General features: G+C 39.0%; 1 protein-coding gene and 3 non-coding genes across 5 annotated transcripts in view; 3 read left to right on the forward strand and 1 right to left on the reverse strand.

The window, feature by feature from the left end:
* Positions 1-25,620, forward strand: part of LOC112052001 (uncharacterized) — an 87,005-nt gene that overhangs the window by 46,596 nt on the left and 14,789 nt on the right. Inside the window, exons 3-17 of one of the 2 annotated variants that reach the window (XM_052888052.1) lie at positions 9,875-10,152; positions 13,074-13,144; positions 13,299-13,396; positions 14,061-14,194; positions 15,644-15,865; positions 16,738-16,881; positions 17,164-17,238; positions 17,360-17,719; positions 17,938-17,976; positions 18,155-18,778; positions 19,900-20,023; positions 20,232-20,340; positions 20,604-20,793; positions 21,407-21,636; positions 22,047-22,238. In XM_052888052.1, coding sequence (XP_052744012.1) covers positions 9,993-10,152; positions 13,074-13,144; positions 13,299-13,396; positions 14,061-14,194; positions 15,644-15,865; positions 16,738-16,881; positions 17,164-17,238; positions 17,360-17,719; positions 17,938-17,976; positions 18,155-18,778; positions 19,900-20,023; positions 20,232-20,340; positions 20,604-20,793; positions 21,407-21,636; positions 22,047-22,238 — 2,772 coding nt within the window. In that variant the 5' untranslated portion in view covers positions 9,875-9,992. Of the gene's footprint in view, positions 1-9,874; positions 10,153-13,073; positions 13,145-13,298; positions 13,397-14,060; positions 14,195-14,993; positions 15,147-15,643; positions 15,866-16,737; positions 16,882-17,163; positions 17,239-17,359; positions 17,720-17,937; positions 17,977-18,154; positions 18,779-19,899; positions 20,024-20,231; positions 20,341-20,603; positions 20,794-21,406; positions 21,637-22,046; positions 22,239-25,620 lie in introns of those variants that run through there. The other variant, XM_024090885.2, reaches the window with a different exon arrangement.
* Trnae-cuc (transfer RNA glutamic acid (anticodon CUC)) lies at positions 2,409-2,480 on the reverse strand. The gene has a single exon. It is a non-coding gene; the product is annotated as a tRNA-Glu (tRNA).
* Positions 10,896-10,977, forward strand: Trnas-cga (transfer RNA serine (anticodon CGA)). The gene has a single exon. It is a non-coding gene; the product is annotated as a tRNA-Ser (tRNA).
* On the forward strand, positions 13,179-13,251 carry Trnak-cuu (transfer RNA lysine (anticodon CUU)). The gene has a single exon. It is a non-coding gene; the product is annotated as a tRNA-Lys (tRNA).

Raw genomic sequence — 25,620 nt, forward strand, 5'->3', positions numbered from 1 at the left:
TGTAACACATGCTTTGCCTTTAGGTAACAAAGCGACTACTTTGCATTATACATTTTAAGATCTATTTATAAAAGTAATATAATTTACTTCGAAAATATTCATTTTAGAACATATGTTCCCTGAACATTTTGAATTAATTTTTGTTAAAGAAATAATAACCCTAGAAATATGAGATTTACTTTTGAGCATCCTGTCGAAATATCCTGATATCGTATTAGACAGAGTGATTAGAGAGATTAGACAGGTGAATTCGAAATTCACACTAGTGAGTTATAGAACATCGTTACAGAATAGCATTACAAGTGTGAACACTAAATCATAGCTGAATTTCTAAAACCTACGAATACGATTGTTAATTTGGTTATTCACGAGGGTATAGCACCTAGGCTTATTACAGGAGCGTGGTGGTTCTTCCTTCGAAAAAGATGACAATAAGAAAGTGTAAGTACCTTGCTGAAGAATTGAAGAGGAGGTATTATTTACTTAGTAGCAAAAATAGGACTAAATGTCTATAATAAACTCGCAACAACTTTAACAAAGCGTTTTAAAACACTTTAAGATTTTGCTAACTATACCCTGCACTTCAGTTAACGCTTAAGCCTTTTCAAATAAAGTTCAAAATCGGCAAATCATTACTCTTGTTTAATTAGCAGTAAATTGATATCTATGGCATGACTATAAAAGTCATTTTGGTTTGTAATTGTGTTAGCTAAAATGAGGAAGTGAATTCTTCCGTCATTTGTTTCATATTGCCAGGTAGACTAGCTCACGGAACAAAAAACTAATACTCGTAGCTCTGGATTGATGTGCCTACGTTAAGTAATACAGTTATGTATTGTTAAGTATACTAATATGTTGATAATCCATAAAAGATCAAAGAAAAGAAAGCTCTTTACTGGAATTACTACTTAAAGTTACATAATACCATTTTTCTATGCATCAAAAACCTATGCCCTCCACATTTCAATTGTCTTGTTGGTCTTTGACGCTCAGCCTATGGGCCTTCGAACATAATTAGGTCGTACGTAAAAATCCTTAGAATCCGAATTCGGAGTTAGGATGTCAGTGGTTTTAAAGGTACTTCTGTGCCTCGAACTTTAAGCCGTTCGGTAAGTAAAAAAATCAGAACATCAACCTCATTAATTAGAGCTTGCATTTGGCCACAAAAATTGGCTGCTGATTTATAACATTTTTGCGCTAAACTCACATCCCATCTCTGTATTAAAAATGCACAGAGTTACTTTTGAATTTTTAATATTAGGTGCTTAGTACAATGTACAATCTATTAGTAAGGATCATCGATATAATAGTCTCTCGGCATTGCATGCCAAGGCTAATATTTAAGAATGTTAAGAATAAATAAACTTTGAATTAAGTAATATTGTACTAGTAGGTATAAAAACTATAATAGGTATATACACAGTTATTAAATAATGTTGTACAAGAACTGTAGGCCGTAGATGTAAAGATACGAAGATACCGTCATTCAACTCTACTTAACACGAAGACACTTATTGCGCTGAGCCCGTCATTTGAAGCCTGCCTTTGCGGTCTCATACTTTATAGTGTAAGAGGCAGTTACAAATTATAGTAATTAACACCGTATCAGTCAAAGTACACTCGAATTAATCGAAAAGTTTGTGGTAGGTGGGAACGATACTAGTCCAGCGGATCTTATCTATGACAATACATGTGTCTATGAGATCTATCTTGACCTTAGACCATGATTAGAACCTAATGTGTCTTAACTATTTTTATACCTATGTTATTTCTGTTACTTTTTTTGTAGATTATTAAAATTAAAAATGTAATAGAAGTAGAAATGTCATTTGTAAATCGTCGCTACTGTATTAAATACTTAGATGTTTCGGTAAATATCAATTTTGTCCTGGTTAGTGTTTTATATTTACACATAACCAGTCCATATTTGCGGTTCTGTATTAGTGACTTATTTACGGAACTCATCTATTGCAAATAAAGAGCCCCTCAATATTTTAAGTTGGTGTAAACACGCAATGAACATTCAGCACAAAGAATGTGTCTGCGGTCTCTTCGTGTACATATTACAACAAACAGATTACTCGTTGCGTTCCGACACAACACGAGACCCCGATATGCTGCTGATAACATCCTCGCAATTAAGTGCCGCTACTCGCTAACAGATGGCGTTATGTAACCGAAGCCATCATTATGTACGATGTCTTATGTGAAGAAGAGCTGCAGACGATTTTAAACCGAACTTTTAATATTTTATGGTTACTTTTTATATGGCTTTAAGAGCAAAAGTATTTTTATATTACATTTACTTTTTGTGTCAATGATAACAAACAGTTTGGAATTTTAATCTTAAAAATAAAAATAAGGGTTAAAATAATTTTTAAATAAATAAAAAAAAATATAAAAGTTAATTCCGATACCGGGAATCGAACCCGAGCCTCCTGGGTGAGAGCCAGGTATCCTAGCCACTAGACCATATCGGAGATACTGATTAAGGTAAATTTTATCATGAATTTAATACATTTATCTCAAAACGCTTAACAAAAGGAAATTATTATACAAAAATAATCACACTATATGATCAAAGACTTAATTTAAGCTTTATGAAGGAAACGGAAATCAACGTATTCCTACCTACTGTTATAGTACCTCATTACTACAAGTGACTCGAGACCGAGAGTTAAGTTGTATGTACTCGTATAATTCAGCGTTCAGTAACACTGCTGTCACTTTACAAATAATATTTCCGTATTTCTATTTGCTAACCGCAGACCACAGGCTGATGTTATGACAATAAGATTAACATTACAGGCATCAGTTGGTACGTGAACAAAATTATTTAAGGGGATAAGACAGAATAATGAATAATCTCATAATCAGAATAATGAATAATCTCATTTTCTTTCATAGACACTCAGTCGAGTGTCTATGAAAGAAAGAAAGATAATTTCTTGCCGTGACATCACAGTGGATATAATCTCTGCCGTCGATTCGGAGGCGGCGATTTGAATCTGGTCCGGGGCATGCACCTCCAACTTTTTAGTACCTGTTCTTGAGAATTTCCTTAATTCTCACGTGTATGAAGTCTACCAATCCGCATTGGTGGGCTATTGGCCTAACCCCTGTCATTCTGAGTGGAGACTTGTGCGCAAAAGTAAGCCGAAAATGGCTAATGCTGTCATACATTACAATTTTTCTAGTAGACAAGAAGACATAACATCCTGCGATCTGTTACTATGGCATAACTTTGAAAAAGAAGCTATCTCAGCTCCTTTTTCTAGAGAACATTGGAGGTATGACTTTTTGGGACCAGCCAGGATTATAATGAATATTGTGCCACCACGAAATTAGTGTAAATAATAATTTAATGCAAACTCACCCTTTATTGAAGAAATATTGCCGTTACTAAATAAGACTGCTAAGTTAGGTACTGTTGATATTTTTTTGTATGCAAAAAAGACTCGCTTCTTTGTCTGCCGCCTTTGTAAGTTCAACCTCAAGTTTCACAATTAAAAATTAAAATTAAATCGCGCAATGAAGTGCAACGTCAGAAAAACTGGCGGGAAACTATTTCGTTATTGTTTCCCCGCCATTTTACACAAAACGCATGGGAAAACGACAACAACCTTGCTCTGAATCGGCCAGGAATGTTTCTATATACATATAATGGCCGCTGTCAGTTCGCGTTTCTTATGTAATTGTGCAATAATTGTAATGTAATTATGAACTTTTACTATTGTTGCTTCATCGCGGAACGTCTTCAATGTTTACTGCATTGTAAAGTATCGTGTACTGCATTTAACATTTACTGCTACGTATTGTACTTATCTTACTTACCTCGCAAACTCTATCCCAACGTGTTGCCAAAGCCGAGGTCATTGGCGTATCTAGGATTACTTTCTGGGGTGGGCCTGGGTCGACACTCAATATGACTGATGATATATGACTCGACTTATTTTATTATTTTTTCTTTGTATCTAGGGTAGGTATCCGAAAAGGTCTTAATATATTATTCAAAATCTTTATGATAGGTTTTTCTTTATTATAAGTTGTAATGGTTACTATTTGATACTTTAAATGATATTTTGTGTAAAAATATTAGTATCATAAAATTTCAAATCAGTAGCCCAGTATCCTAGGGTGGGCTGAACCATTCTTGGGTGGGCCCGGCCCACCCGGCCCACCCGCTTTATACACCTATGGCCGAGGTCCATTACGCTCTTAGAAAGACGTTCAGTTCCCTTACGTACTTCAATGACTCAGGGTTCTGTCCAGTGGCATAGCTACCCAGGGGCTCAGGGTTCAGTGCCCCGGGACCCTCAAGCTTAGGGGCCCTCAAAACTCTCAATCGAACTGAACTTTCCCCTATTATCAAAATAAATATGACAGGTTTTAACCCGACTTTAATCATGGCAACTCTGTTGAGAGAAATTCGAAAGTTATACCTTCCAATTCCTATGAAAGTATTTGTATATTCAATATTTTTACTGGATAAAACCTAACCAGTTTAAATAGTAAATAGGTACCTAGTGGGGCACCATTTTTTATGCACCAGGGCCCTTGGTTATCTAGCTACGCCACTGGCTCTGTCAAAGCTTCTGTGTTCGCCCGAACTCTGTGGTAATGCTATTGTGGTCCCAAGAGCCCCCAGCCTAGAGCCAATAGCACAAAATATAATAGAATCACTAGGTCTACCTCCAGCCTGCGACCATGGAAGTATACTGTATGTTACGGGAATCGTCCGATACCTTTTACTACTTCGATCAGAAACATTGTATTAATATGTCGTTAAAGACATGTAATATCGTGGATTATGGGTGATCGAGACGTTATGTCAAAATAGTTATGTTACATGTAATAGCTCTGTAATGTTATGTAAATGTGTGTAGTTTCAGCAAACAATCCTAATGGCTTATGGACGAAGCGTTTGCTCAAGTATTGCATCAAAGTCGTAAGTAACGGTGTTTACATGTGATATTATAGGTATACTTACATATAGCATCAGATGCATTGGTCGATGACCACGAACTATCGTTTCGCTCGGAAACATAGTTTTTATGTAACTATAACACTGACTGACCAAGCATCTCATGGAACAAAATTCACAATAAGCAATTAATAAAAATTATATTAATCGAAATTACACCGACCACCAAGATCGGCATCATGAATGCTGTTTGGCAGCAAACATAAGTGTGGATTGGATTTTCACACACAGGAACAAAATTCACATAAAATCAATTAATATACCTATTATTTATGTTAGTGAACATTATGGGTACGGTAATTCGTCAGGTCGGCTTGTCTCAGTAGAATCTGCTTTTGAAACAGATTAACTTAACGTCTCAAATATCTCTACTATGTAATAAACCAATTTTTGTTTTGAATTTTACAATGCTATAAATGCTATACACGGATAAAATTAAATAGATGGTAAAGATGTATAGAAGAGTTGCTATCATTTGCTTAAAGGTAAATCTTATAATCATTTTATAAATGCTCATTAAAAAAAACAGCTTTAAGTTTCTTCCGAGGCAGCGCTATACCTATACCGCCTCTACCTAAATATTTAGCTTTTCCAAGGGCTTGCAAAGAAAGAAATTAAAACTATACAATGTGAACAGAATTTATAATTGCGAGTTGATTGTGATAATATATTTTCTAATCCGTTAACTGAAATCTAAATCTACGAGTCAATCAAACCACAGAATGGACAGCCACAGCCAGTTGAGCCGATAAACATTCGCAAGTTATTTTACTACTTTCCCTGTCTACGCGACAAGAATACATTATCGATAAAGACTTTATTTATTATCCAAATTCCAAGCGGAATGATAATAATTGGCAAATAAATTTATACGTCCCCGTAGACAGAGAAAGAAATAGAGGAATAGATATACCATCCATGGCATTTCCTCATTAAATTCCATTCGTATGAGTTATTTTCGATTTCGTGATGTTTGCGTTTTTTTAGACATTTCGGCCGGATCTAACAATTGTCAGGTAGACCAAAAATATTTTGAATATTTTATATCATCATCATTATCAACCCTTATTCGGCTCACTGCTGAGCTCGAGTCTCCGCTCAGAATGAGAGGGGTTAGGTCAATATTCCTCCACGCTGGTCCAATGTGGATTGGTAGACTTGACACACGCACAGAATTAAGAAAATTCTAATAAACGTAGTGAAAGCATAGCGTCTACTTTTTGCAAATACCATGTAACCAGTAAGTTTAAAACATATTAGTGAACAAAATGGTTCAGAGTAGTGTGTTATTGTGTGAAAATAATTTCAAAATCGAAAATCTTTTGACTGACAACAGCACGCCAATCATTTGTCTATTTCTTCCTCTGTCTACGCCCGTGCCACTGTTTGTGTACATAAATTAGAAAGTCGGGTGCTTAGATAATTAAAAAAATTAAATTCTGGTCTTGATTTATTTTGTTTGGCTAATTATGCTCGGCAGTGAAATAATTGTATGCTCTGTGTGGTTGATCGTAAAACTGAACGAGGCAATTGGTGCGAAGTATAATTGTGTAATTATTGTTTCATTAGCACTTGTCCGCTGTCTCGATCGAGTCATCAATGACTTTTTACAGCCGTTGACAGTTTGAAAGTAATTTTACGTCCCTTGGGAATACATACTTATTTTCTGCATATAAGATAGAGCAAAAGTACGTGGAAAACACTGCTTTACTTCGCAGTAATTATAATTTGTAGGTACATTAAGCTGTTACACAAATTTTTGCATTTAAAATTACCGATCTAGAATAAAAATGGGTGCCTCTACGTTATTCAACATTATACGTTGTTTAACATATTATGTAACTATTAATTAAAGCTATTACATAAATAAACGAAATATTAATGAGCAAAAGATCAAGTAGCAGTGAAAGTGAACTAGAGAGTGACCGTGGAGTGTGACGGACGGATAAACGACCTTCATTACTTCTGCAGGCCCCAGCTCCTGAGAGACTGATTAAATCAACGATCAATTAAAATATTTAAATACAGATATATAAAAATATTTGTATAATAACTAGCCCAAAAAGGCGGATCAATGACCTCGCAAAAGCTTTACAGTTAATTATTAATTAAATCTAATTTTTATAGATTTGATTCTTGTAAAGGATTTTTTTTAAATAAAATTAGTTCCGGTTCGGAACTGGAATGGAAAAAACAAAACAACAAAATTAATGTTTGTTATAATGTTATTGTTTGACTAACCAACATGTTGTTCAAGAGAAGAGAATTTCACAAGAGTTTAATAAAATATTGACTTATTTTGTTGTTTACGAATCTCTGTTATGTCAATCCAATTGATAAATTTGCTGCTGATAAAGTTAGGTAAGCAAAGCCTCAGTAACTGGTGCTAAATACGTATCTGTATTGTGATATACACCCTAATAGCTATAGTATAAGGTTTATATTTGTCCATGTATTTCAATAACTAAAATCCCTGAGAAAAAAATAACCGATTTGCAAACAGGTGTGATTGTAAATGGTGCTAAGTTTATGAATAATTGTGCAATGTAAATTACTTCTCAAGTGCACCTTGGAACAGGCCAAATATGTCTATATGTAAATTTTTATGATCTTTTTATACTATTTTAAAAATATCTGCTAAAACATACTAGCTATAAAATTATAGAGAATGTAGCAAGGAATACAATTAAAAACCAAGTTTGGCCCTTGATTTTCAGCAGCTGTTTTATAATGCCAATTTATTCGGAACGACATAAAATCCATCATTTCAGTTAGTGAAATCGATCCACTGCACTAACTGAAACGTTGTTTTAAGAGAGAAGCTTGTGAAATGATAAGTCGTTTCGATGTTTTGTTTGCCAAGTTAGCAGTAAGAATGTTAGAGTCTTTCATATCAGGATGTTATTTGTCTACGATTTTGATGTACCTAAACGAACCGTTGCAGAGATTTTAACCTACAATAAATGCATTATTATTGAGATTAATCTATTTTGATAGCTGGCAGCATTGCTGTATACCTGCCTGAAGAACATGGTTGTCAGTGTACTCACAGGCACATTAAACACAAGGCGGGACTTTCCGCACACAGGGTAAGTGTGCCTTGCTTGCATGCTCTCAAGTATTGCTCTCTTAGTAAGCAAAGGTTTCCTAATCCCCATCAGATGGAGCAACTATATGTATCAATTTTTATTACTATAAAAAAATATTTATGTTATTAGTGCCAGTGTATTTAATTTTTTATATTTGAAACAATCAACGTTGCAATCAAATTAGGTACATACTTTTATCTAGTAGTTACGTAAATTATAAAACTATCTAAATTAGAAAATAATAAAAAGACAAGTGAATCAAACAGTACACTTGGCTGTGGTATGAGTGTATGGTTAACTAACCTCATAAATCTTAACAACGTATTAGAATTGATTGCTAGCCATTCAATTTTCGTTCCACCGATGGGGAATTATGACGTGTGAAAGTGTTGCGCGATCGTTATAGAAAGTAAAAGACAATAATAAAGAGTAATTCCAGCACATGGCCGCAACAAACGAGCGACTATTATGTGCCAACAAAGTAAATTGGATCAATTCCGTTGCTTGTCCGTAATTGTGGGGGTTTGTAAATATTATGGAGCAGCTGTTTCCTTGTTAAAGCTACCTATAATATTGTAGGAACCGGGCAGTAGGTTGCTATAGACTTCCACGTAGTAACGGTAACACCAAACTATTAAGTTCTTAATATTATAACTGTTAATAATAAAAATTATAGGTTGTACGTACCTATTAGACAGTTCAACTGTAGTATTCGCCCGAAAAACCACCATGAAAAGTAGTAAACGTAAAGTACTACTGCCATTCATATCTTTCTGCCCCCAAGCAGCATTGCGTTTTAAAATGCCGTAAATATGTGGAATGAAAAGTGGATACAGGTCAGTGACGTGCGTGCCTTGGAAGAGCCCTGTATCAAAACCAGTCAGGAGGCCCAAATTGAGGGTAAAGATTGCATATGAAAGAAACACAAATGCTTGCAATAAATAAAAATAAAAAATTATTGGTTTTATGTTCCCACTTCCTCCTAAATATTCCTAGCCAAGCTATTCAAATTACTTAAATACCTATATTTACACTTTTCTTGCCTTTCTTTTCGGCAAATTGCTTTGTTATAAGTAGTTGAAGACGACTAAAATTTCTGCCTCTATAGACAATAGTGAAGTCTGACAGCCGTTTCTGTACCATCGCAGTCCTTGGAGGCCTTTGTAGCCTCTGTGCCATACATGCCCCTGATGACGTTTATCAGGCATAATATAAGGTTTCATGTTCATGTTGATTGTGGGCGTGGGATTTCTTGACGTGTTCCTTGACTTGGATAAGAAGTATTGCTCTGTTTTTCCACTTGACATTCAATGGAACATCTGCTTTTTCCGCCATCTCTGAGTATTAGACAGAGTTTTACTTTTTCGCATTAATAATATTAGTATGGATAAATTAACGAGTATTTTAATGGATTTCTCCGGCACTATATAGTCGACCAATTTGCGTGATTATAATATTGTAGAAGATGCTCACGAACAGCCATTAATATTTCGTTGACGCTCGGATGGTGATTTCTCCGCCGTTTCCTATGCGATTTACGTAATTTTTGTATTCGTTTATTCTCTCAAATCGGATAGAAAAGCATAGAACATAGATATTTTTCCTATAAATTAAGATTTGTCACTTTAGCGAAGTTTCCTGTATGTGGGAGGAAGCCATGTTGCATCAAAACTTGAAAAGAACTTTTAGGTTTTATCGGCAGACAAATGCTACCATCTCTACAAACATCGTCATTAATCACTGTTTACGTTTGTATTGACATTGATAAAGTAAAATAAATAGTTCTTTTTTTTTGTTACAGATTCAACTGCTGCTAACCCATTAACGATGTCGTGAAGAAACACATTTCGTGAAAAACGCCCACAAAACGAGGAGGATTGACGTACAAGTGAAATGTTGTGAAAGTACAGTGACGCGAAATGAAGATGGCGCTAGGAGTGACATTGGTGTGTCTGTGTGTGTGGAGCGTGTTTGTGTGCGTGGACGGCCACGTGGCGCTGACGTATCCCCCGGCGAGGAAGTATGACCTGGACTTCCTGGATAACTCTAGAACGAAGCCTCCGTGTGGGATGCCTAAAGGTATCATCTTTATTTTTTATACTAGCGCCCTTTTTTACCCGCATAGTTTCCGTTCCGGTAGTACGGAGACGAAATATACCCTGTTACTCACTGATATTGTAGCTTTCCATTGGTTAATTAATTTATAATATCGGTTAAGTGGAACTTGGGTCTACTTCCATTCCTTGAATAGATAAGCTAATGAGGTAGTTGAAAGTTTTATTAAGTTGTAACGGGTGTTTGTATATTTCATTTGAAATAATGAAATAATTTAAATTCAATTTAAATAATAAATGACCTAATTTAAATGTCTATTATAACCAATTTAAATTTAATATTTCCTGAATACGTGAATTGCTTGAAGTTTTCGTAAGTAGGTAGGTTAGGTAGATACTTAATTATAAATCACAATAGGACATTTTACTGTCCTTTTATAGGTAAGGCAGTATTTGCAATTTTTTTATATAATGTATTTAACTGAAAAAGTTGCTAAATCCCGACTTGGCAAAAAAAGATCTGGCAACACTGATAGCTACATTAAACGAGTAGGTAGCTATCGGTTTTTGCCGCGTACCTATACTTCGAGTAATATTGGATCTTAGTAAATCTAGTTTTAGGTATTAAACTAAACTACTTAACATCGAGGTTCCAAAAATGATCGGGTAGTCCTTATAAGAGATCGCTTTATTCATTCTACTACGGTACCTATTGGTCTTAGAATGGCTTTAAAATAACTGTACAGGTATTTCGATTTTATTGCGTAAGCAGTCGTGGCCGAGTGGTTAAGGCGTCTGACTCGAAATCAGATTCCCTCTGGGAGCGTAGGTTCGAATCCTACCGGCTGCGAAATTTTTTCAGACTTATTTTATATGATTTATTGATTTAATATTTATATTATTTACTTATTTAACAAACATATGAAAAAAAACCATCAAATATCATTTTAAACAAACTGGTAAGCAGGTTTGATTAGGGAATCCTCGGCCCTGGCCTACTCCAACCACCTGGTAATTTACTTACGACTTAACTTGAAAAAATCTTATATGCAAAAAAAGTTTGCTATAAATGTTTTACGACATGTTTAATTCATCTTTAATTTGTCCCCAACGTGCAATGATCGCTGATCATGCCAGAGTTTTACAACATTTTATGAGGACTTATGATTGGTTAGTTTGTTCGTATTCTTGTTTGCTAAGCTCTTTGGTAACAGAAAATAAAAACAAAAAATAATACAGCTCGATAAGTTACATCGCCGTTTTGGTACACCGGCGAACTTTTTGAGTAAGAAGAGTGATGAAAATAAAATCTTTTTCTTTTTTCAAGAACAGCTCTTTATTTATACCTACATCATATATGTATATACGGGGGTACATTTGGGTTCCAGGGGCCGACATTGTATTAGCCGGTGGGCATTCATCTTTAGAACAAGCTATACCTACTGTCTAGCACTAAGTTCATATATTTCGAGCAAACGCTCCGAAGTTTCACCAGCGAATCCCGTTCCTGTGGGAATTATTTAATCGGCCACGTCTCCCTCCTTACAGGAAAGGCAGTGGTGTGCACTTCTTGTATGCTAAACAGCACTGCCTGTCCTAAAGACTCTATACAAACCTATGTTGGACCACAGAATACATACTTGGACATGGAATCTTCCAATTTATACTTATAGTGCATACCCTAGTTAGCGCACGTTACTGAGGAAAGGAGTTATGGAGCTTTTAGATCCACCATGCTGCACCAGTGCCAGCTGGCGGGCTCAGGGTGAACTATTTTCCAACTTCCCAACTCCGGGATGAGCATTTTAACTGAATTTTAGCTTAGAAGAAAGAAGAACTCACTACACGTCGTCGTCACGGCCGAAATAAAACCTTTTGAAATATTGGCTGTGCCCACACTAGACTGTGGCAACCCTAGAATTCTGGGCTACCGTTATAAAATTCTATTAAGATACTAATAAATGACTTAGTAAAATCGTCATCAAAATCAGATACCTACCTAAGTTTTTGATAAAATTGCGACACACTCGTATAGATACGGGTTGTAAACAGAACCTCCTTTTTTAGTTGGTTATAAAAATAAATAGAACTGTAATAAACAACATGTACCTAATAGTTTAGACGAATTTAAAATTCTTGACAGATTAAAATATATGACGCGTACCAAACTGCGTACCAAACTTCACCACTTCTCCGTACCAAACTGAGATTGTGTGATTGCCAAACTATTATTGCCATCTCTTGTTTCACCCTTCAAGCAACTTCCTAAACCTAACAAACGAACATTTAGAGTTATTTTCCTATACCTAATATATGTATATTAATATAATTTTTTCTCTCATTTATTTATTACTTCTTTTTTTTAAATTATTAACAATATAACAATAAAATACAAAACATTATTAAAAATTTATAAAAAAAAAGAAAAAATTACCCTCCCGCTGCGGGACATTTAAGTGGCCAAGCAAGCGGTGGTCAGGGCTCCAGAGTGAGGAACCTCATCACAATACGCGCCGTCTCAAGAATCACTGCCTTTTGTATCCGACTCTTGATCTAACAGTTAAGCGAAAGCTTCTTATGGTGTTGGTCGAAGCTTTTCGCTATAAGACCATTGACTGAAACAACTGTCGGAACAATAATAGTTGACTCAACATTCCACATGGCGGTAATCTCGTGAGCAAGGTCGTAATATAATATTATTAATTCATTAATATTGTATTTTTTTATTTACTGATTGGTTCACTATATTGTACAATAAAAAAAAAAAATTATGGTACTCTTAGCGACATCTATCTCAAAGATTTTGCAACTTATTTCTCCTTGTGATCAACAGATGTCGCTGCACTTTAATTTAATAACTTTTTATTAAAATAATAATTGTTGTATGAGTAAATACAAAAGATTTTTAAATTAAAAATAGTAACATAAATTTTTGTCTTGTTTTAGGTTCAATAAGAACGTCATTTTTAGCTGGATCAACGTTTACAGTACATTGGCATTTGGCTTACGCACATCGAGTAAGTTGTTACATAATTCACACAATATTGTCAAGCCCGGCTAGCTCAGTCGGTAGAGCATGAGACTCTTAATCTCAGGGTCGTGGGTTCGAGCCCCACGTTGGGCGAAATATTTTGTTTTTAGTATATTTAATATTTTTTTGTTTTTTTGTAGGGTGGATTTAGTTTAAGGATATTGGACTATTTAGAACGGCCACTATTGGACTTAACGCCGAGAGCGGGAGGTTCTGAGTTTGTTCGAGATGATCCAACGTAAGTTCTCATCTTTGTTTTGTATTTTGTTTATTAATTGGAAGTAATTACCAACCTCAAAAGATTTTTTTTACGATAAATGTTTGATACAAATATTTTTGTAGTCATCGAATAAGGTTAAGAAAGCGGTATTTTACTTACAAACGGTTTGTCACTATATCCGGCAAACGTTCAAACAAACATGGAGTACCTACCTACCGCTACTGTATATCACTACCATATCCTACCTACCATATCTGCCTGGATCGATGATGAATTGTTGACAGAACGAACGAAACTGCAATTTCTAAAACACCGACGTAATGTCGCCTGTCTGTCAGTTTTTACTACATATACCTTGGAGAGTGTTCAAAGGAGGAGTCCCCTCCTTAGAATGATACGGGTTAGGCTAATATTCCACCACGCTGGTCCAATCCGGATTGGTAGATTTCACACACCTAGAGAATTAAGAAAATTCTCAGGTATGCAGGTTTCGTCACTATGTTTTTCCTTCACCGTTTTGAAACACGTGATATTTAATTTCTCAAAATGCACATAACTGAAAATTTGGAAGTGTATGCCCCGGACTGGATTCAAACCTTCGCCCTTCGAATCGAAGGCAGAGGTCATTTCCACTAGGCTATCACAGCTCTATATGTCTATACTCATGTCGACGATGCTGCAGCGCGCAGCAGTACGAGGTGCGTCTGCCGGGCGACTTCACGTGCGACAACTGCACGCTGCAGCTGCAGCGCGAGGCGGGCGAGTGGGGCGCCAACTACCGCTTCTGGTCCTGCGCCGACATCGACATCGTGCCGCGTGAGTCATACACATACACTTCACGTGCGACAACTGCACGCTGCAGCTGCAGCGCGAGGCGGGCGAGTGGGGCGCCAACTACCGCTTCTGGTCCTGCGCCGACATCGACATCGTGCCGCGTGAGTCATACACATACACTTCACGTGCGACAACTGCACGCTGCAGCTGCAGCGCGAGGCGGGCGAGTGGGGCGCCAACTACCGCTTCTGGTCCTGCGCCGACATCGACATCGTGCCGCGTGAGTCATACACATACACTTCACGTGCGACAACTGCACGCTGCAGCTGCAGCGCGAGGCGGGCGAGTGGGGCGCCAACTACCGCTTCTGGTCCTGCGCCGACATCGACATCGTGCCGCGTGAGTCATACACATACACTTCACGTGCGACAACTGCACGCTGCAGCTGCAGCGCGAGGCGGGCGAGTGGGGCGCCAACTACCGCTTCTGGTCCTGCGCCGACATCGACATCGTGCCGCGTGAGTCATACACATACACTTCACGTGCGACAACTGCACGCTGCAGCTGCAGCGCGAGGCGGGCGAGTGGGGCGCCAACTACCGCTTCTGGTCCTGCGCCGACATCGACATCGTGCCGCGTGAGTCATACACATACACTTCACGTGCGACAACTGCACGCTGCAGCTGCAGCGCGAGGCGGGCGAGTGGGGCGCCAACTACCGCTTCTGGTCCTGCGCCGACATCGACATCGTGCCGCGTGAGTCATACACATACACTTCACGTGCGACAACTGCACGCTGCAGCTGCAGCGCGAGGCGGGCGAGTGGGGCGCCAACTACCGCTTCTGGTCCTGCGCCGACATCGACATCGTGCCGCGTGAGTCATACACATACACTTCACGTGCGACAACTGCACGCTGCAGCTGCAGCGCGAGGCGGGCGAGTGGGGCGCCAACTACCGCTTCTGGTCCTGCGCCGACATCGACATCGTGCCGCGTGAGTCATACACATACACTTCACGTGCGACAACTGCACGCTGCAGCTGCAGCTGGGCTATTCTTTTTTTTCTGTTGTAAAGTACCAATTTGCAGAATAGACCTGTTGATGGCGTACCTATTGTAGGAGACACACCGGACTTGACTTGGCTGTAAAGCATCGTTGTGGTACTTCTACAAAACTGGGGGTAATGTAAAATCTGGTACGGAGATGTCGCAGTTCACGGCCTCTGGTAGAGGTGGCAGCAATTTTTAGTTTCTTTGCAAACCCGCCTAATCCGAAGAAAACTACATGTACAGCATATAACATGTGTTTTATATTTGTGAGTGTGATGTGTTTTTCATAACGGTTTTTTTTGGGATGGTATCTACTTTTTAATGCGGTATCCTGAATTAGTAGTCAGTGTCTTCAAATCCGTTGTGCCTCAGAAACCCTCATGTAAGTTGGTACCTGTATGTTACTCGTCTAATTAATCGTTTCCTTTCGTCACTCTCCAGGCAAGAAGTTCCACGAGACGTGCTCCGGGCGCGGGTTCCACATCCTGGGCCGCTGCAAGTGCCACAAGATGCACAGCGGGCCGCGCTGCCAGTTCGCCGACGAGTGCGGCGAGGACAACGACTGCGGGCTGCGCGGCAAGTGCCTCGACACCAACGCCACCGAGGCGCCCGCCAAGCAGTGCTACTGCCCGCTCGGCTTCTACGGGAAAGGGTGCAACAAGAGTTAGTCACTTCACCTCTATAGTCATTAGCGAATACTCGCGACTTCATCCGCCCTCAGACCTCCATAACCCAGCCAGGTCGCAAAATCCTTTCTTATCGGACGTCTTGTGGGTTTTTGTGACGTTTTGATTCATAGGCTCAATGGTTAGATAAACGGCTTAGTTAAGTTACAGCGTTACAGTCTACTAACTATAAACTACCTGCCTGCCTTTCATCTTAGTACGTCAAGCAGTTTCGATATTTAGGAATAAGTGACCTTTCGCTTTTATCTAATTAGAAGATAGTTTGACCTTGCAAATGGTAAATAGAAATAGGTACATCTCCTATCAAACATGCAATATTTCGCAGTTGCAAGTTGCAACATCTTCTACAAAGTGAATGACATAGCCTGAGGCGTACGTGATATTCCTGTGTACATGTTACTCACGTAAGTAACTGTTATTACACCGGCAACAATAGGTACTTCAGACAGGAGAGCAATGCTGCTTGGCGGCTAAAAAAAGCGTGGCGTTAGTACTTCCCCGGATGAACTCTTTCGGATCCACAAAAAATCAATATTCGAGTTTTCCTTTAATAAACTATGAGCCAAAAGTGGAAGAACATCGCAACGTATATCATAGCAACCATCACGACCACTCTACAGCTAGAGTGCACGCATTAAGAAGACTTCATCATCGCCATTAATAACCCACCTTCAAAATCCTTCAAAAACTCAAACAAAACAAGTTACATAGGTTTTACCTGTGTAACTTGTTGTGTTATTGATAAAACAAAAGAACTTCCTCGCGTATAGGTCACCTTATGCTCACATCATCTAAACTTTTAGAAAAGAGACCGAAGAGAATCGTTATAATGTGTTGTTAAATTTTCAGAAGCACCATGGAAGGATAAAAACATTAACTTGGCGGTGTACAGCAAGAAGCAGTTGTCGAAAGAATTTGCGCTGTACTGGCGCGTGTTGAAGGAGGAAGCGGAGGTCGAGGTCATTATGATGGTCAACGGGACTTCTTATGCCGGTAACATATACAGCAGATGATGCTGTCAGTTAATAGTAAATACCTATACTAGTTGATGAATTTAATGGGAATCAAAAAATGCTGAATAACTCTATAACTACAATATTTTAGAGGCTCCCTTAAAGTTCGACTTATCGAGGACTGTTTTTGCATTTTTGGTGATGTTTTTGCATTTTTGATGATTAGTAGTATTAAGTATTCTGTGATTTTACCGTAACAAAAATAACTAAGTTGGAGAAATTTTCGTATGGCATCGTCGTAATTAAAAATTTTCAATTACAGCTCTTGGATGGCGGCCTAAAGGACTGAAAAAAGAATGCAAAAATTTCCCTGTGCTAGGTCCACCAGTAAATATGCGTGAGTTATCTTTCATTTTTGATTTATTTACTAACAAATAATAAGATGTTTTTTTAAAAAAAGTTTTATTATGCATTTCCAAACAACAATTATAAATTTTGAAAACCATTAAAATTTCAAGCCAATACACCAGCGCCTGAACCACTCCCCGAGCCAGAACCAAAATCTGAGCCAGAGTCTGCTCCGGAACCAAAGGCTGAGCCTGAACCAACACCAGAGCCAAAAGCTGAACCAGAACCTTCCCCAGAACCAAAAGCCGTACCAGAACCTGCTCCAGAACCCAAAGCTGAACCAGAACCGGCAGCAGAACCAAAACCAGAACCTCAATCAACGAGTCCACCAGATGTAATTAACATGACTGAAAACGATAACAGAAATAAAAGGGTAGCGATGCATACTTTAGATGGGTTTGATTTTAAAAATCTTGGAAATGATGTTACAGTCAAAACCAGTGTTTCATATAAAGTGTCAAGTTCTAAAGGTAAGAAATATGCACTTTTAATACTTACTGTTGTTCTATTAATTTTACAAGTTATAACTGCATAAATCTTATAAAATATCTACTCTCTATGAATACCAAAAATGAATACTGTTTTAATTAATATAATTATATATACTATAATTGAGTTACATAAAATACTAGTCAATTTATTGTTATTTGGTTAAAACTGGATTAAATTGATTATTGTTTTGTTTTAGGTCGAAAAAAACGTGCCACATCAGAAAATGAGAAACCGAGTAAGCATTTTTCGTAACATAACCTAAATGATGTACCTACCACACAATTACGTTTAACAAAAGTGCTAAACAAACACAAAGCTGACAGCCACACACATGCACAAAAAATTTAACTTTCAGACTAACTTTGTATAAACACTTATGTATAGACAAAAATGCATGGTTGTTATTTTTGCAGATGTGGAAACATCGACTATTCTAAAATCAGACAACAACGACCCAGTCCCTGAACCCGAAACTACCCCAGAACCAGAACCAAAGTTAGAACCAAAGCCTAAACATAAGACCTTTAAACCAAAGCCTAAACAAATGACTGAATTAAATGATAGTCCCAAAATAAAAACCACGTCTCCCCCAGATCCTACGTCTGAACCAGAACCGAAACCAGAATCCGCTCCACAACCTAACCCAGAACCCGAACCAACTTCTGAACCAGAACCCACTCCAGAACCAAAGTCAGAGCCAGAGCCAGAACCAAGTACAAAGCCAGAGCCTAGCCCTGAACCAAAATCAGAACCTGAATCAACTTCTGAACCTGCACCAAAAGTGAAATCCTCTCCTGTACCAGAAGCAGAACCTGAACCGAGTTCAGAACCAAGTCCAAAACCGGAACCTGAACCCATTCCTGAACCTAAATCTGAGCCTCAACCTACATCTGAACCTGAACCAGAACCTGAACCAAAACCTGAACCAACATCTGAACCAGAACCCACTTCAGAACCCGAACCAACTCCCGAACCTGAACCCAATGCAGAAGCGGATTATGAGAATCTGCTAGTGATGGGACTTTCCGAAGAAACAGGTAAAGCACCCGCTTCGCAAATAACATACTTAGCAATACGGAGACTATAAAAAATCTTCATAGTTTCAGTTTTAATGTCTCATTCATATTGCTTTTTATGTTGTGTTGTAGCATATAGAGATAATATTTTTATTACCATATTCTAAAGCTCATATGTCATACTAATCAATAATTATTGATGAAGCTATTTTATGTTAGAAAACTATTCAAATTAATGGCTTATTCAAAATTATCAAGTAATCAGAAGTTTATAATCATTGCTTACATTGAACCTAGATCTCACGATTGGCTTTATTTGAGTTTCCTTATTTGTTTGCATTTCAATAAAAGGCTTCACCATATCCTGTTATATTTCCATTAATTATTTTTTAATCATGCTGTTTATTGATTTCATACAATAAAATAATTAACTTAGAACTGCTTCTGTTAAGTTAAATTCTATTTGTAGTTCACGCTTCATATTTTTTTTTATTTTATGCTTTAATGCTTCTGCGGATTTCGACTTTCTCTTGTCCTTCCTTCTTCCCACTGTTTCTCCTATAACTCACCTTTCTCTATCTTCTGTGTACTTTCTTATAATTTTCATTTCATTGTCTGACTTTCAAATTATCTATTCACTATGTTACATGTAAATAGACTAATTTTTAATATTTTTCTTTAGCACACTCATTGTTCGACTAAATAAAATCATCAATTTTATTACTACACTACTGACTGAATCATCAACTATCGCGGGACTGGGGTAACAAAAGTCTTCGTGTCTTCAATCTTTTATAATAAAATTCATAACCTATTCACAACTACTAAATACTAGGTTATTTTCTCTTGCATTCATAAAATCATTTGTGAAATGATTTTTATTATTCTTGTGTCATAACATATCGCAAAATGATTTTCATGCTTAACTACGGTTCTAAGATTATAGAGAACATAGACAGTAGTACGAATTTGGATGACTACCTTTTCTGTATACACTGAATTTTAGTCTCGCATTGTAATTATTGGACTACATTGTTTAATGTTTGATTTGATTGATTTCTTGGGTTTGATCAAATTTTGGGATTTAAAAGTTCTTACAGGATCAGTTTAAATGAGATATTTCTATAGTTCTGGCATTACAGGCTATTTCCCTTCGCACGAATATGCACCAAAGTTTGACTTCAACCCCATGGACTGCACCGACATAGTAATCGGAACCGCCAAAGGAAGCTATCATCGGGTTCTTGACTATTATACAAGAGACAGGTAATTATTATTTGGCATTGCCATTTCAGTACTTCGGGATTAATACTTTAGATATATTTCAATAAAAGAAGAAGAAAACGATCAACTGATTATGAATTCGATAGGTAACTCTTATCAGTTAAATTAAAATCAATTTCGTAACGTAAGATAGCAAATTAGACTCTAAATCGAAATTAATTATGGTAGTTTATAAAATAAAATATTTCAGGTCAACACCGCGTGTGGATACGTTCTGGGGAGGACACGATGACATCACAGCCGCTTCTGGTTTCGAAGACAACGGAGTAACCACCATCATGTTTAGAAGGAAAATCAAGGTTAGTTTGAATTAAGAAAAAGTATTAAAATACATAAAATTTTCATCGTCATCATCATTATAATCATCGTAAGGCCATCCACTGCAATATATGGGGGGGAATGGAATGGTCTTAAGTCCCGGGCTTTGTTCAGAGTTTAACTATACCACGCGGCACCTGCACGGTGAATCCATGCAGTGCTAACATATTCGTCTCTGTTACCGTAAACGTATTCTTTATTCTTTCATCTTCATGTTTTACTTAAATATTTTTTATTATCTCAGGCCAAAGAACCAACAGACCATTCGATCGTGGACGATCAGATGCACGTGATATGGGCTCGAGGACAGGAGTACGAGCACTACGTGCACTCCCCTCCCGCGGGCATCAGCAGGGGAGACTTCTACCGGCCCGACGAGATCAAGTACCACGGCCACGGCTCGCAGAGGGGAGTCGCTTCTATTAACTTCTTCGGTATGTACTTCAATTAAAGACAGGGATTTTAAATCTTCTTCTTTCAATCGTGGTTCGCTTTCCGGTATAAACTCGCCTACTCTGCCCAATCTTGGGCATCAACAGGGAACAATCATTTCACGAATTGAAAATTTGATTGCAAGAATTATTTTTATGCAGATCGACAAACCCGAGAGATCTTTTGATCCAGTCTCGACATTTTAGTGGGAAATGTTGAAGGGATTCTGCGATGTCTTAATCGACAGAATGTAGAACAACTTCGAGGATAAATAGATATTTTATTATTCAAATCATCTCTTTAGGTTGTTAGCGATACATTCTTCATTCCTTATTTTTAGAGGGAAAAGCATTAAATAACACATGCTACTACAAGGAAGACAACACAGACCCTCTGGAGGTCAAAACCCCCTCAGACCTTACAACCACCTACCTGCTTTGGAGCAACGTGGGTCTAACCTTCAAACTTCCTCTCCTATGTAGCTTATAGGAGAGGAAGTTTGGAGGTCCTTTATGAAGATTATAAATAATGTGGTGTGCCAAAATAAAGTTGTTTCCTTTTCTTACTGTGGTGTGCCAACTGTTTTATAAGTTGATGTTTTGTTTATATTTGCAGAAGAAAAGAAGATCGCAACGTACGGCGGCATCCAGTCGCTCGACAACGACAAGTGCGGCGCGCAGTGGAAGTTGCCCACGGACTGCAGCGTCGCCAACAACACCTGCGACTTCGCCGCCTCCTGGGAGTACCTGGGCCAGACGCGCGGCAAGGACTCCGTGCGCTTCACCATACGGACGAAGATGGGCAAGTTCTGGACCGGCATCGGGTTCAGCAATGATAAGAAGATGGTGATTACAACTCCTTTTAACTAATTTCTATTTTTAATTTTAATTGCTTCATAATTCTCGTCGTTAGCTAGTTTGGATACCGATATTGAGGCCTTGGGTCCTTCTTCTAGGTCAAGCTAGCCGTATGCTAGGTATATCAAGCTTTTATTTGTGCAAATAAATAAATTCTGTTAAATCTTTATTAAAATTTTTGGAGTTGGTAGAGTTACACCATCGTGTCTGGGAGCACGTTAAGCCATCGCTTCTGGCGTTTATCATGAACCTCTGACAATGATCGTAATAGACAGAAACATTGCTATCTTAGCCAGGGTCAATCTTACCTTCAAATCCTCTCTCGTTTCAGGAGGTATCCTTGGCCCTATGGCATAAAATAGTATAGTAGTAGTAATGATGATGATGGTTTCCTTTAGTCGCAAACGGATGCAGTGATCGGCTGGATAGACCCGCGCACCAACCGGCCCTTCCTCATGGACACGTGGGTGACGGGCTACGCGGCGCCGCGCCTCGACCCGCGCCAGGACCTCAGCGCTGTCAGCGGCTCCGTGGTGGACGGCGTCACCGTGCTCAGCTTCGTGCGCAAGCGCGACACCGGCGACACCAAGGTGGGTTCGGTTGCGTCAGTCGCAAGCGGTCCCGGTGACCGGCTGATGATCCGCATCTATTGCAGGAGGTCCTCCTCCTTGTGCCGTGTCTCATTACTGAGAGTTGTGACCTCTATTACTATTCCTGCATTATGTATTTTTTCCGCACTATGTCGCACCATGGGAATCGGCTTCTCACTTCTTGTATTGTGTGTGCTTTTGTATGGTTCGTGTTTTATCTGATCAACCCATCGGGATACGGGTCCTCGAGAACTTTTTCTTTCCATTTTGCCAGTGATAACAAGTTTCTCAAAGTTATCCTACTTTTATCCTGGCAATGTGACAAAAGTACTGGAGAATTTAAAGCAATTAGTGGATAGTCGTTTCAACGCCGATGCATTGGTTCTGTGGCGATGCATTAATATTTAGGTTATATAATAATTGTAAGTTATTTATAACTCTTTAAGCTGCATTGTACAAAAACCACGCAACATTCCTTTGTGTTAGAATTACGTAACGTCGATGGAATGTCAACCCTTGTTAAGTGCTTCACACTTAGCCAATAACAGTTTCGACGTATAGGCGCCAGTTCGATTCTCCAATGACAGCCGTTATATTTCGGGATACAATAATCCTTTGTTTGTAAAGTATTATAAATACTTAATCTTGGCCCCACTTGGGCAGAGTACGTTAAACGGCTTAACCGGCTACCACGCTTACGGCTAAATCGCGGCTCTCATTTCAACGTCATAAATGCGTCACATACGCATTCGATTCATCTTTGTTATTTAGTTTGTACATTCTATTTTTAGTTCTATTCCGTGTACAAATATTAAATATACCTTTTTATATTAATTATGGGAGTTTAATTCATACACCACGCGCGCTCCCATAAAGTGGTGACCCCGACAACAGACATAAAGTGGTGACCCCGACAACAGTCATAAAGTGGTGACCCCAAACATAGTCATAAAGTGCTTTCGAATAGTCAGTAATTAATAAATAGACAATGTCCGAACGCGAAGAACAATCGGTTCAAGCTGTGCGCGTTAAAGTGCCACCCTTTTGGCCCGATGAACCGGCGTTATGGTTCGCACAACTCGAGGGTCAATTTGCGCTCGCGAACATAACCGTCGACGCGACCAAATATAATTACGTTATCGCGAACTTGGACATAAAATATATCACTGAAATAAAGGACATCATAAAAAACCCGCCGGCCGCTGACAAGTACGAAAAAGTGAAGGCGGAGTTAATTGCTCGGTTATCTGTGAGTCAAGAGCTAAGGGTTCGTCAACTTCTGACCCACGAAGACATCGGGGATCGTAAACCGTCTCAATTTTTGAGACATTTACAAAATCTCGCAGGCCCTAACGTTCCCGACGACTTTGTCCGTTCCCTGTGGTCGAGTCGCCTACCGACTCACATTCAAGTGATCCTCGCTTCGCAGCAAAAGAGCACGTTAGAGGAACTCGCAAAGCTAGCGGACACCGTAAGTGACGTCATCGGAACACAGCAAGTGCACGAGTTGGCCGCACCTACCGCAAACAATGAGGTATGCGAACTCAAGCGAGCTGTCGACGAGTTGACACGTCAAGTGGCTGCCCTGTCGTCACCTCTGCACGCGCAGCTATCGCGTGCCCGTTCTCGCCCGCACGAGCGACACGGCTGGCGCCACCGTTCCCGAAGCCCCGCCTACAACCCTGCAGCTGATACACTGTGTTGGTACCATAGAAAGTTTCGAGAAAAATCTACTAAGTGCCGCGAACCGTGTTTCTTCTCGCGTAATAGTGTTACGGGAAACGAATCGGGCAGTCAATGAATGCGACTGACAATGGCTGTCCCGTTTCACCCAGTCGCGTTATTGTTACAGATAAGAACACTAAGGCTCAATTTTTAATAGACACTGGTGCTGATTTGTGTGTTTATCCGCTAAGTAGAATAAGTTATAACAATAAGTCTTTAGTTAAGAAATGCGATTATAAACTGTTTGCCGCTAATGGTACCGAAATAAATACGTACGGTACGATTAGTTTAACGCTTAATTTAGGGTTGCGTCGGGATTTTCACTGGCGTTTTGTGATAGCCGACGTAACCAAACCTATTATAGGAATCGATTTTTTGTGTTTTTATAATTTGCTTGTAGATGTAAGAAACCGCTGTTTAGTTGATAAGCATACATCTTTAATTGTAAATGCACAGCCCGTCAACCACCCCGTTTGCGAAATTAAAACGGTTACAGGTACCTCGCGCTACCACACGTTATTAAAACGGTATCCTGAGGTCACGCGACCTTCTGGCGAGCCTACGATACGAGAGGTTAAACATAAAACGGTACACTATATTCGTACTACGCCCGGTCCTCCCGTATATAGCCGACCACGCAGATTAGCACCGGACCGCTTGCTTCGCGCTAAACGCGAGTTCGAAGTCATGGTTAGAGCCGGAATCGCACGTAGATCTGACAGTCCGTGGGCTGCTCCGCTGCATCTCGTACCGAAAAAAGACGGTACGGACCGTCCTTGCGGAGATTATAGAGGTTTGAATGCGCGTACAATACCGGACCGTTATCCAGTGCGTCATATCGCGGACTTCTCGCATAACCTGCATGGGTGTACTGTTTTCAGCAAAATCGATTTAGTGCGTGCTTATCATTTAATTCCTGTGAACCCCGCTGATATACCTAAAACAGCGATTACAAGTGTTTTTGGCTTATTCGAGTTCCCTTTTTTATCTTTTGGCCTCCGAAACGCCGCACAAACGTTTCAAAGGTTTATGGACGAAATGTTAAGAGACCTCGACTTTGCTTTTCCGTACATAGACGACATTTTAATCGCGTCACGGAACCACGACGAACACGAACGTCACGTCGCGCTTGTATTAGAACGCTTACGTGAACACGGCGCCGTTATAAATTCTGCAAAAAGCGTATTCGGTGCTTCAGAAGTAGAATTTTTGGGTTACCAGGTTACAGCGAATGGCACGAGACCTACGCCTAACAAAGTCAGTGCTATTCAAAACTTTACGCAGCCTAAAACTCTAAAAGAACTTCGGAGATTTTTAGGTATGATTAACTTCTACAGAAGGTACCTACCTAACGCTGCAAAAACTCAAACACCATTGAATCGACTTCTTAGTGGTCAAAACGTTAAGGCAAACACACCCGTAATCTGGACCGATGAATTAGAGCAGGCGTTCAATATAAGTAAACAGAGTCTTGTAGACGCTACCATGCTAGCTCACCCCGACCCGACTGCAGAGCTAATGTTAGTTTGTGATGCTTCCGACGTCGCGATAGGCAGCGTTTTGCAACAGAAAGTTGAAGGTAATATTCAACCCCTTGCTTTCTTCTCCAAAAAACTCAATACTGCCCAACGCAAGTACAGCCCTTTCGACCGCGAGC

Source organism: Bicyclus anynana, chromosome 2 (assembly GCF_947172395.1).
Source record: "Bicyclus anynana chromosome 2, ilBicAnyn1.1, whole genome shotgun sequence".
Classification (NCBI taxonomy): Eukaryota; Metazoa; Arthropoda; class Insecta; order Lepidoptera; family Nymphalidae; genus Bicyclus; species Bicyclus anynana.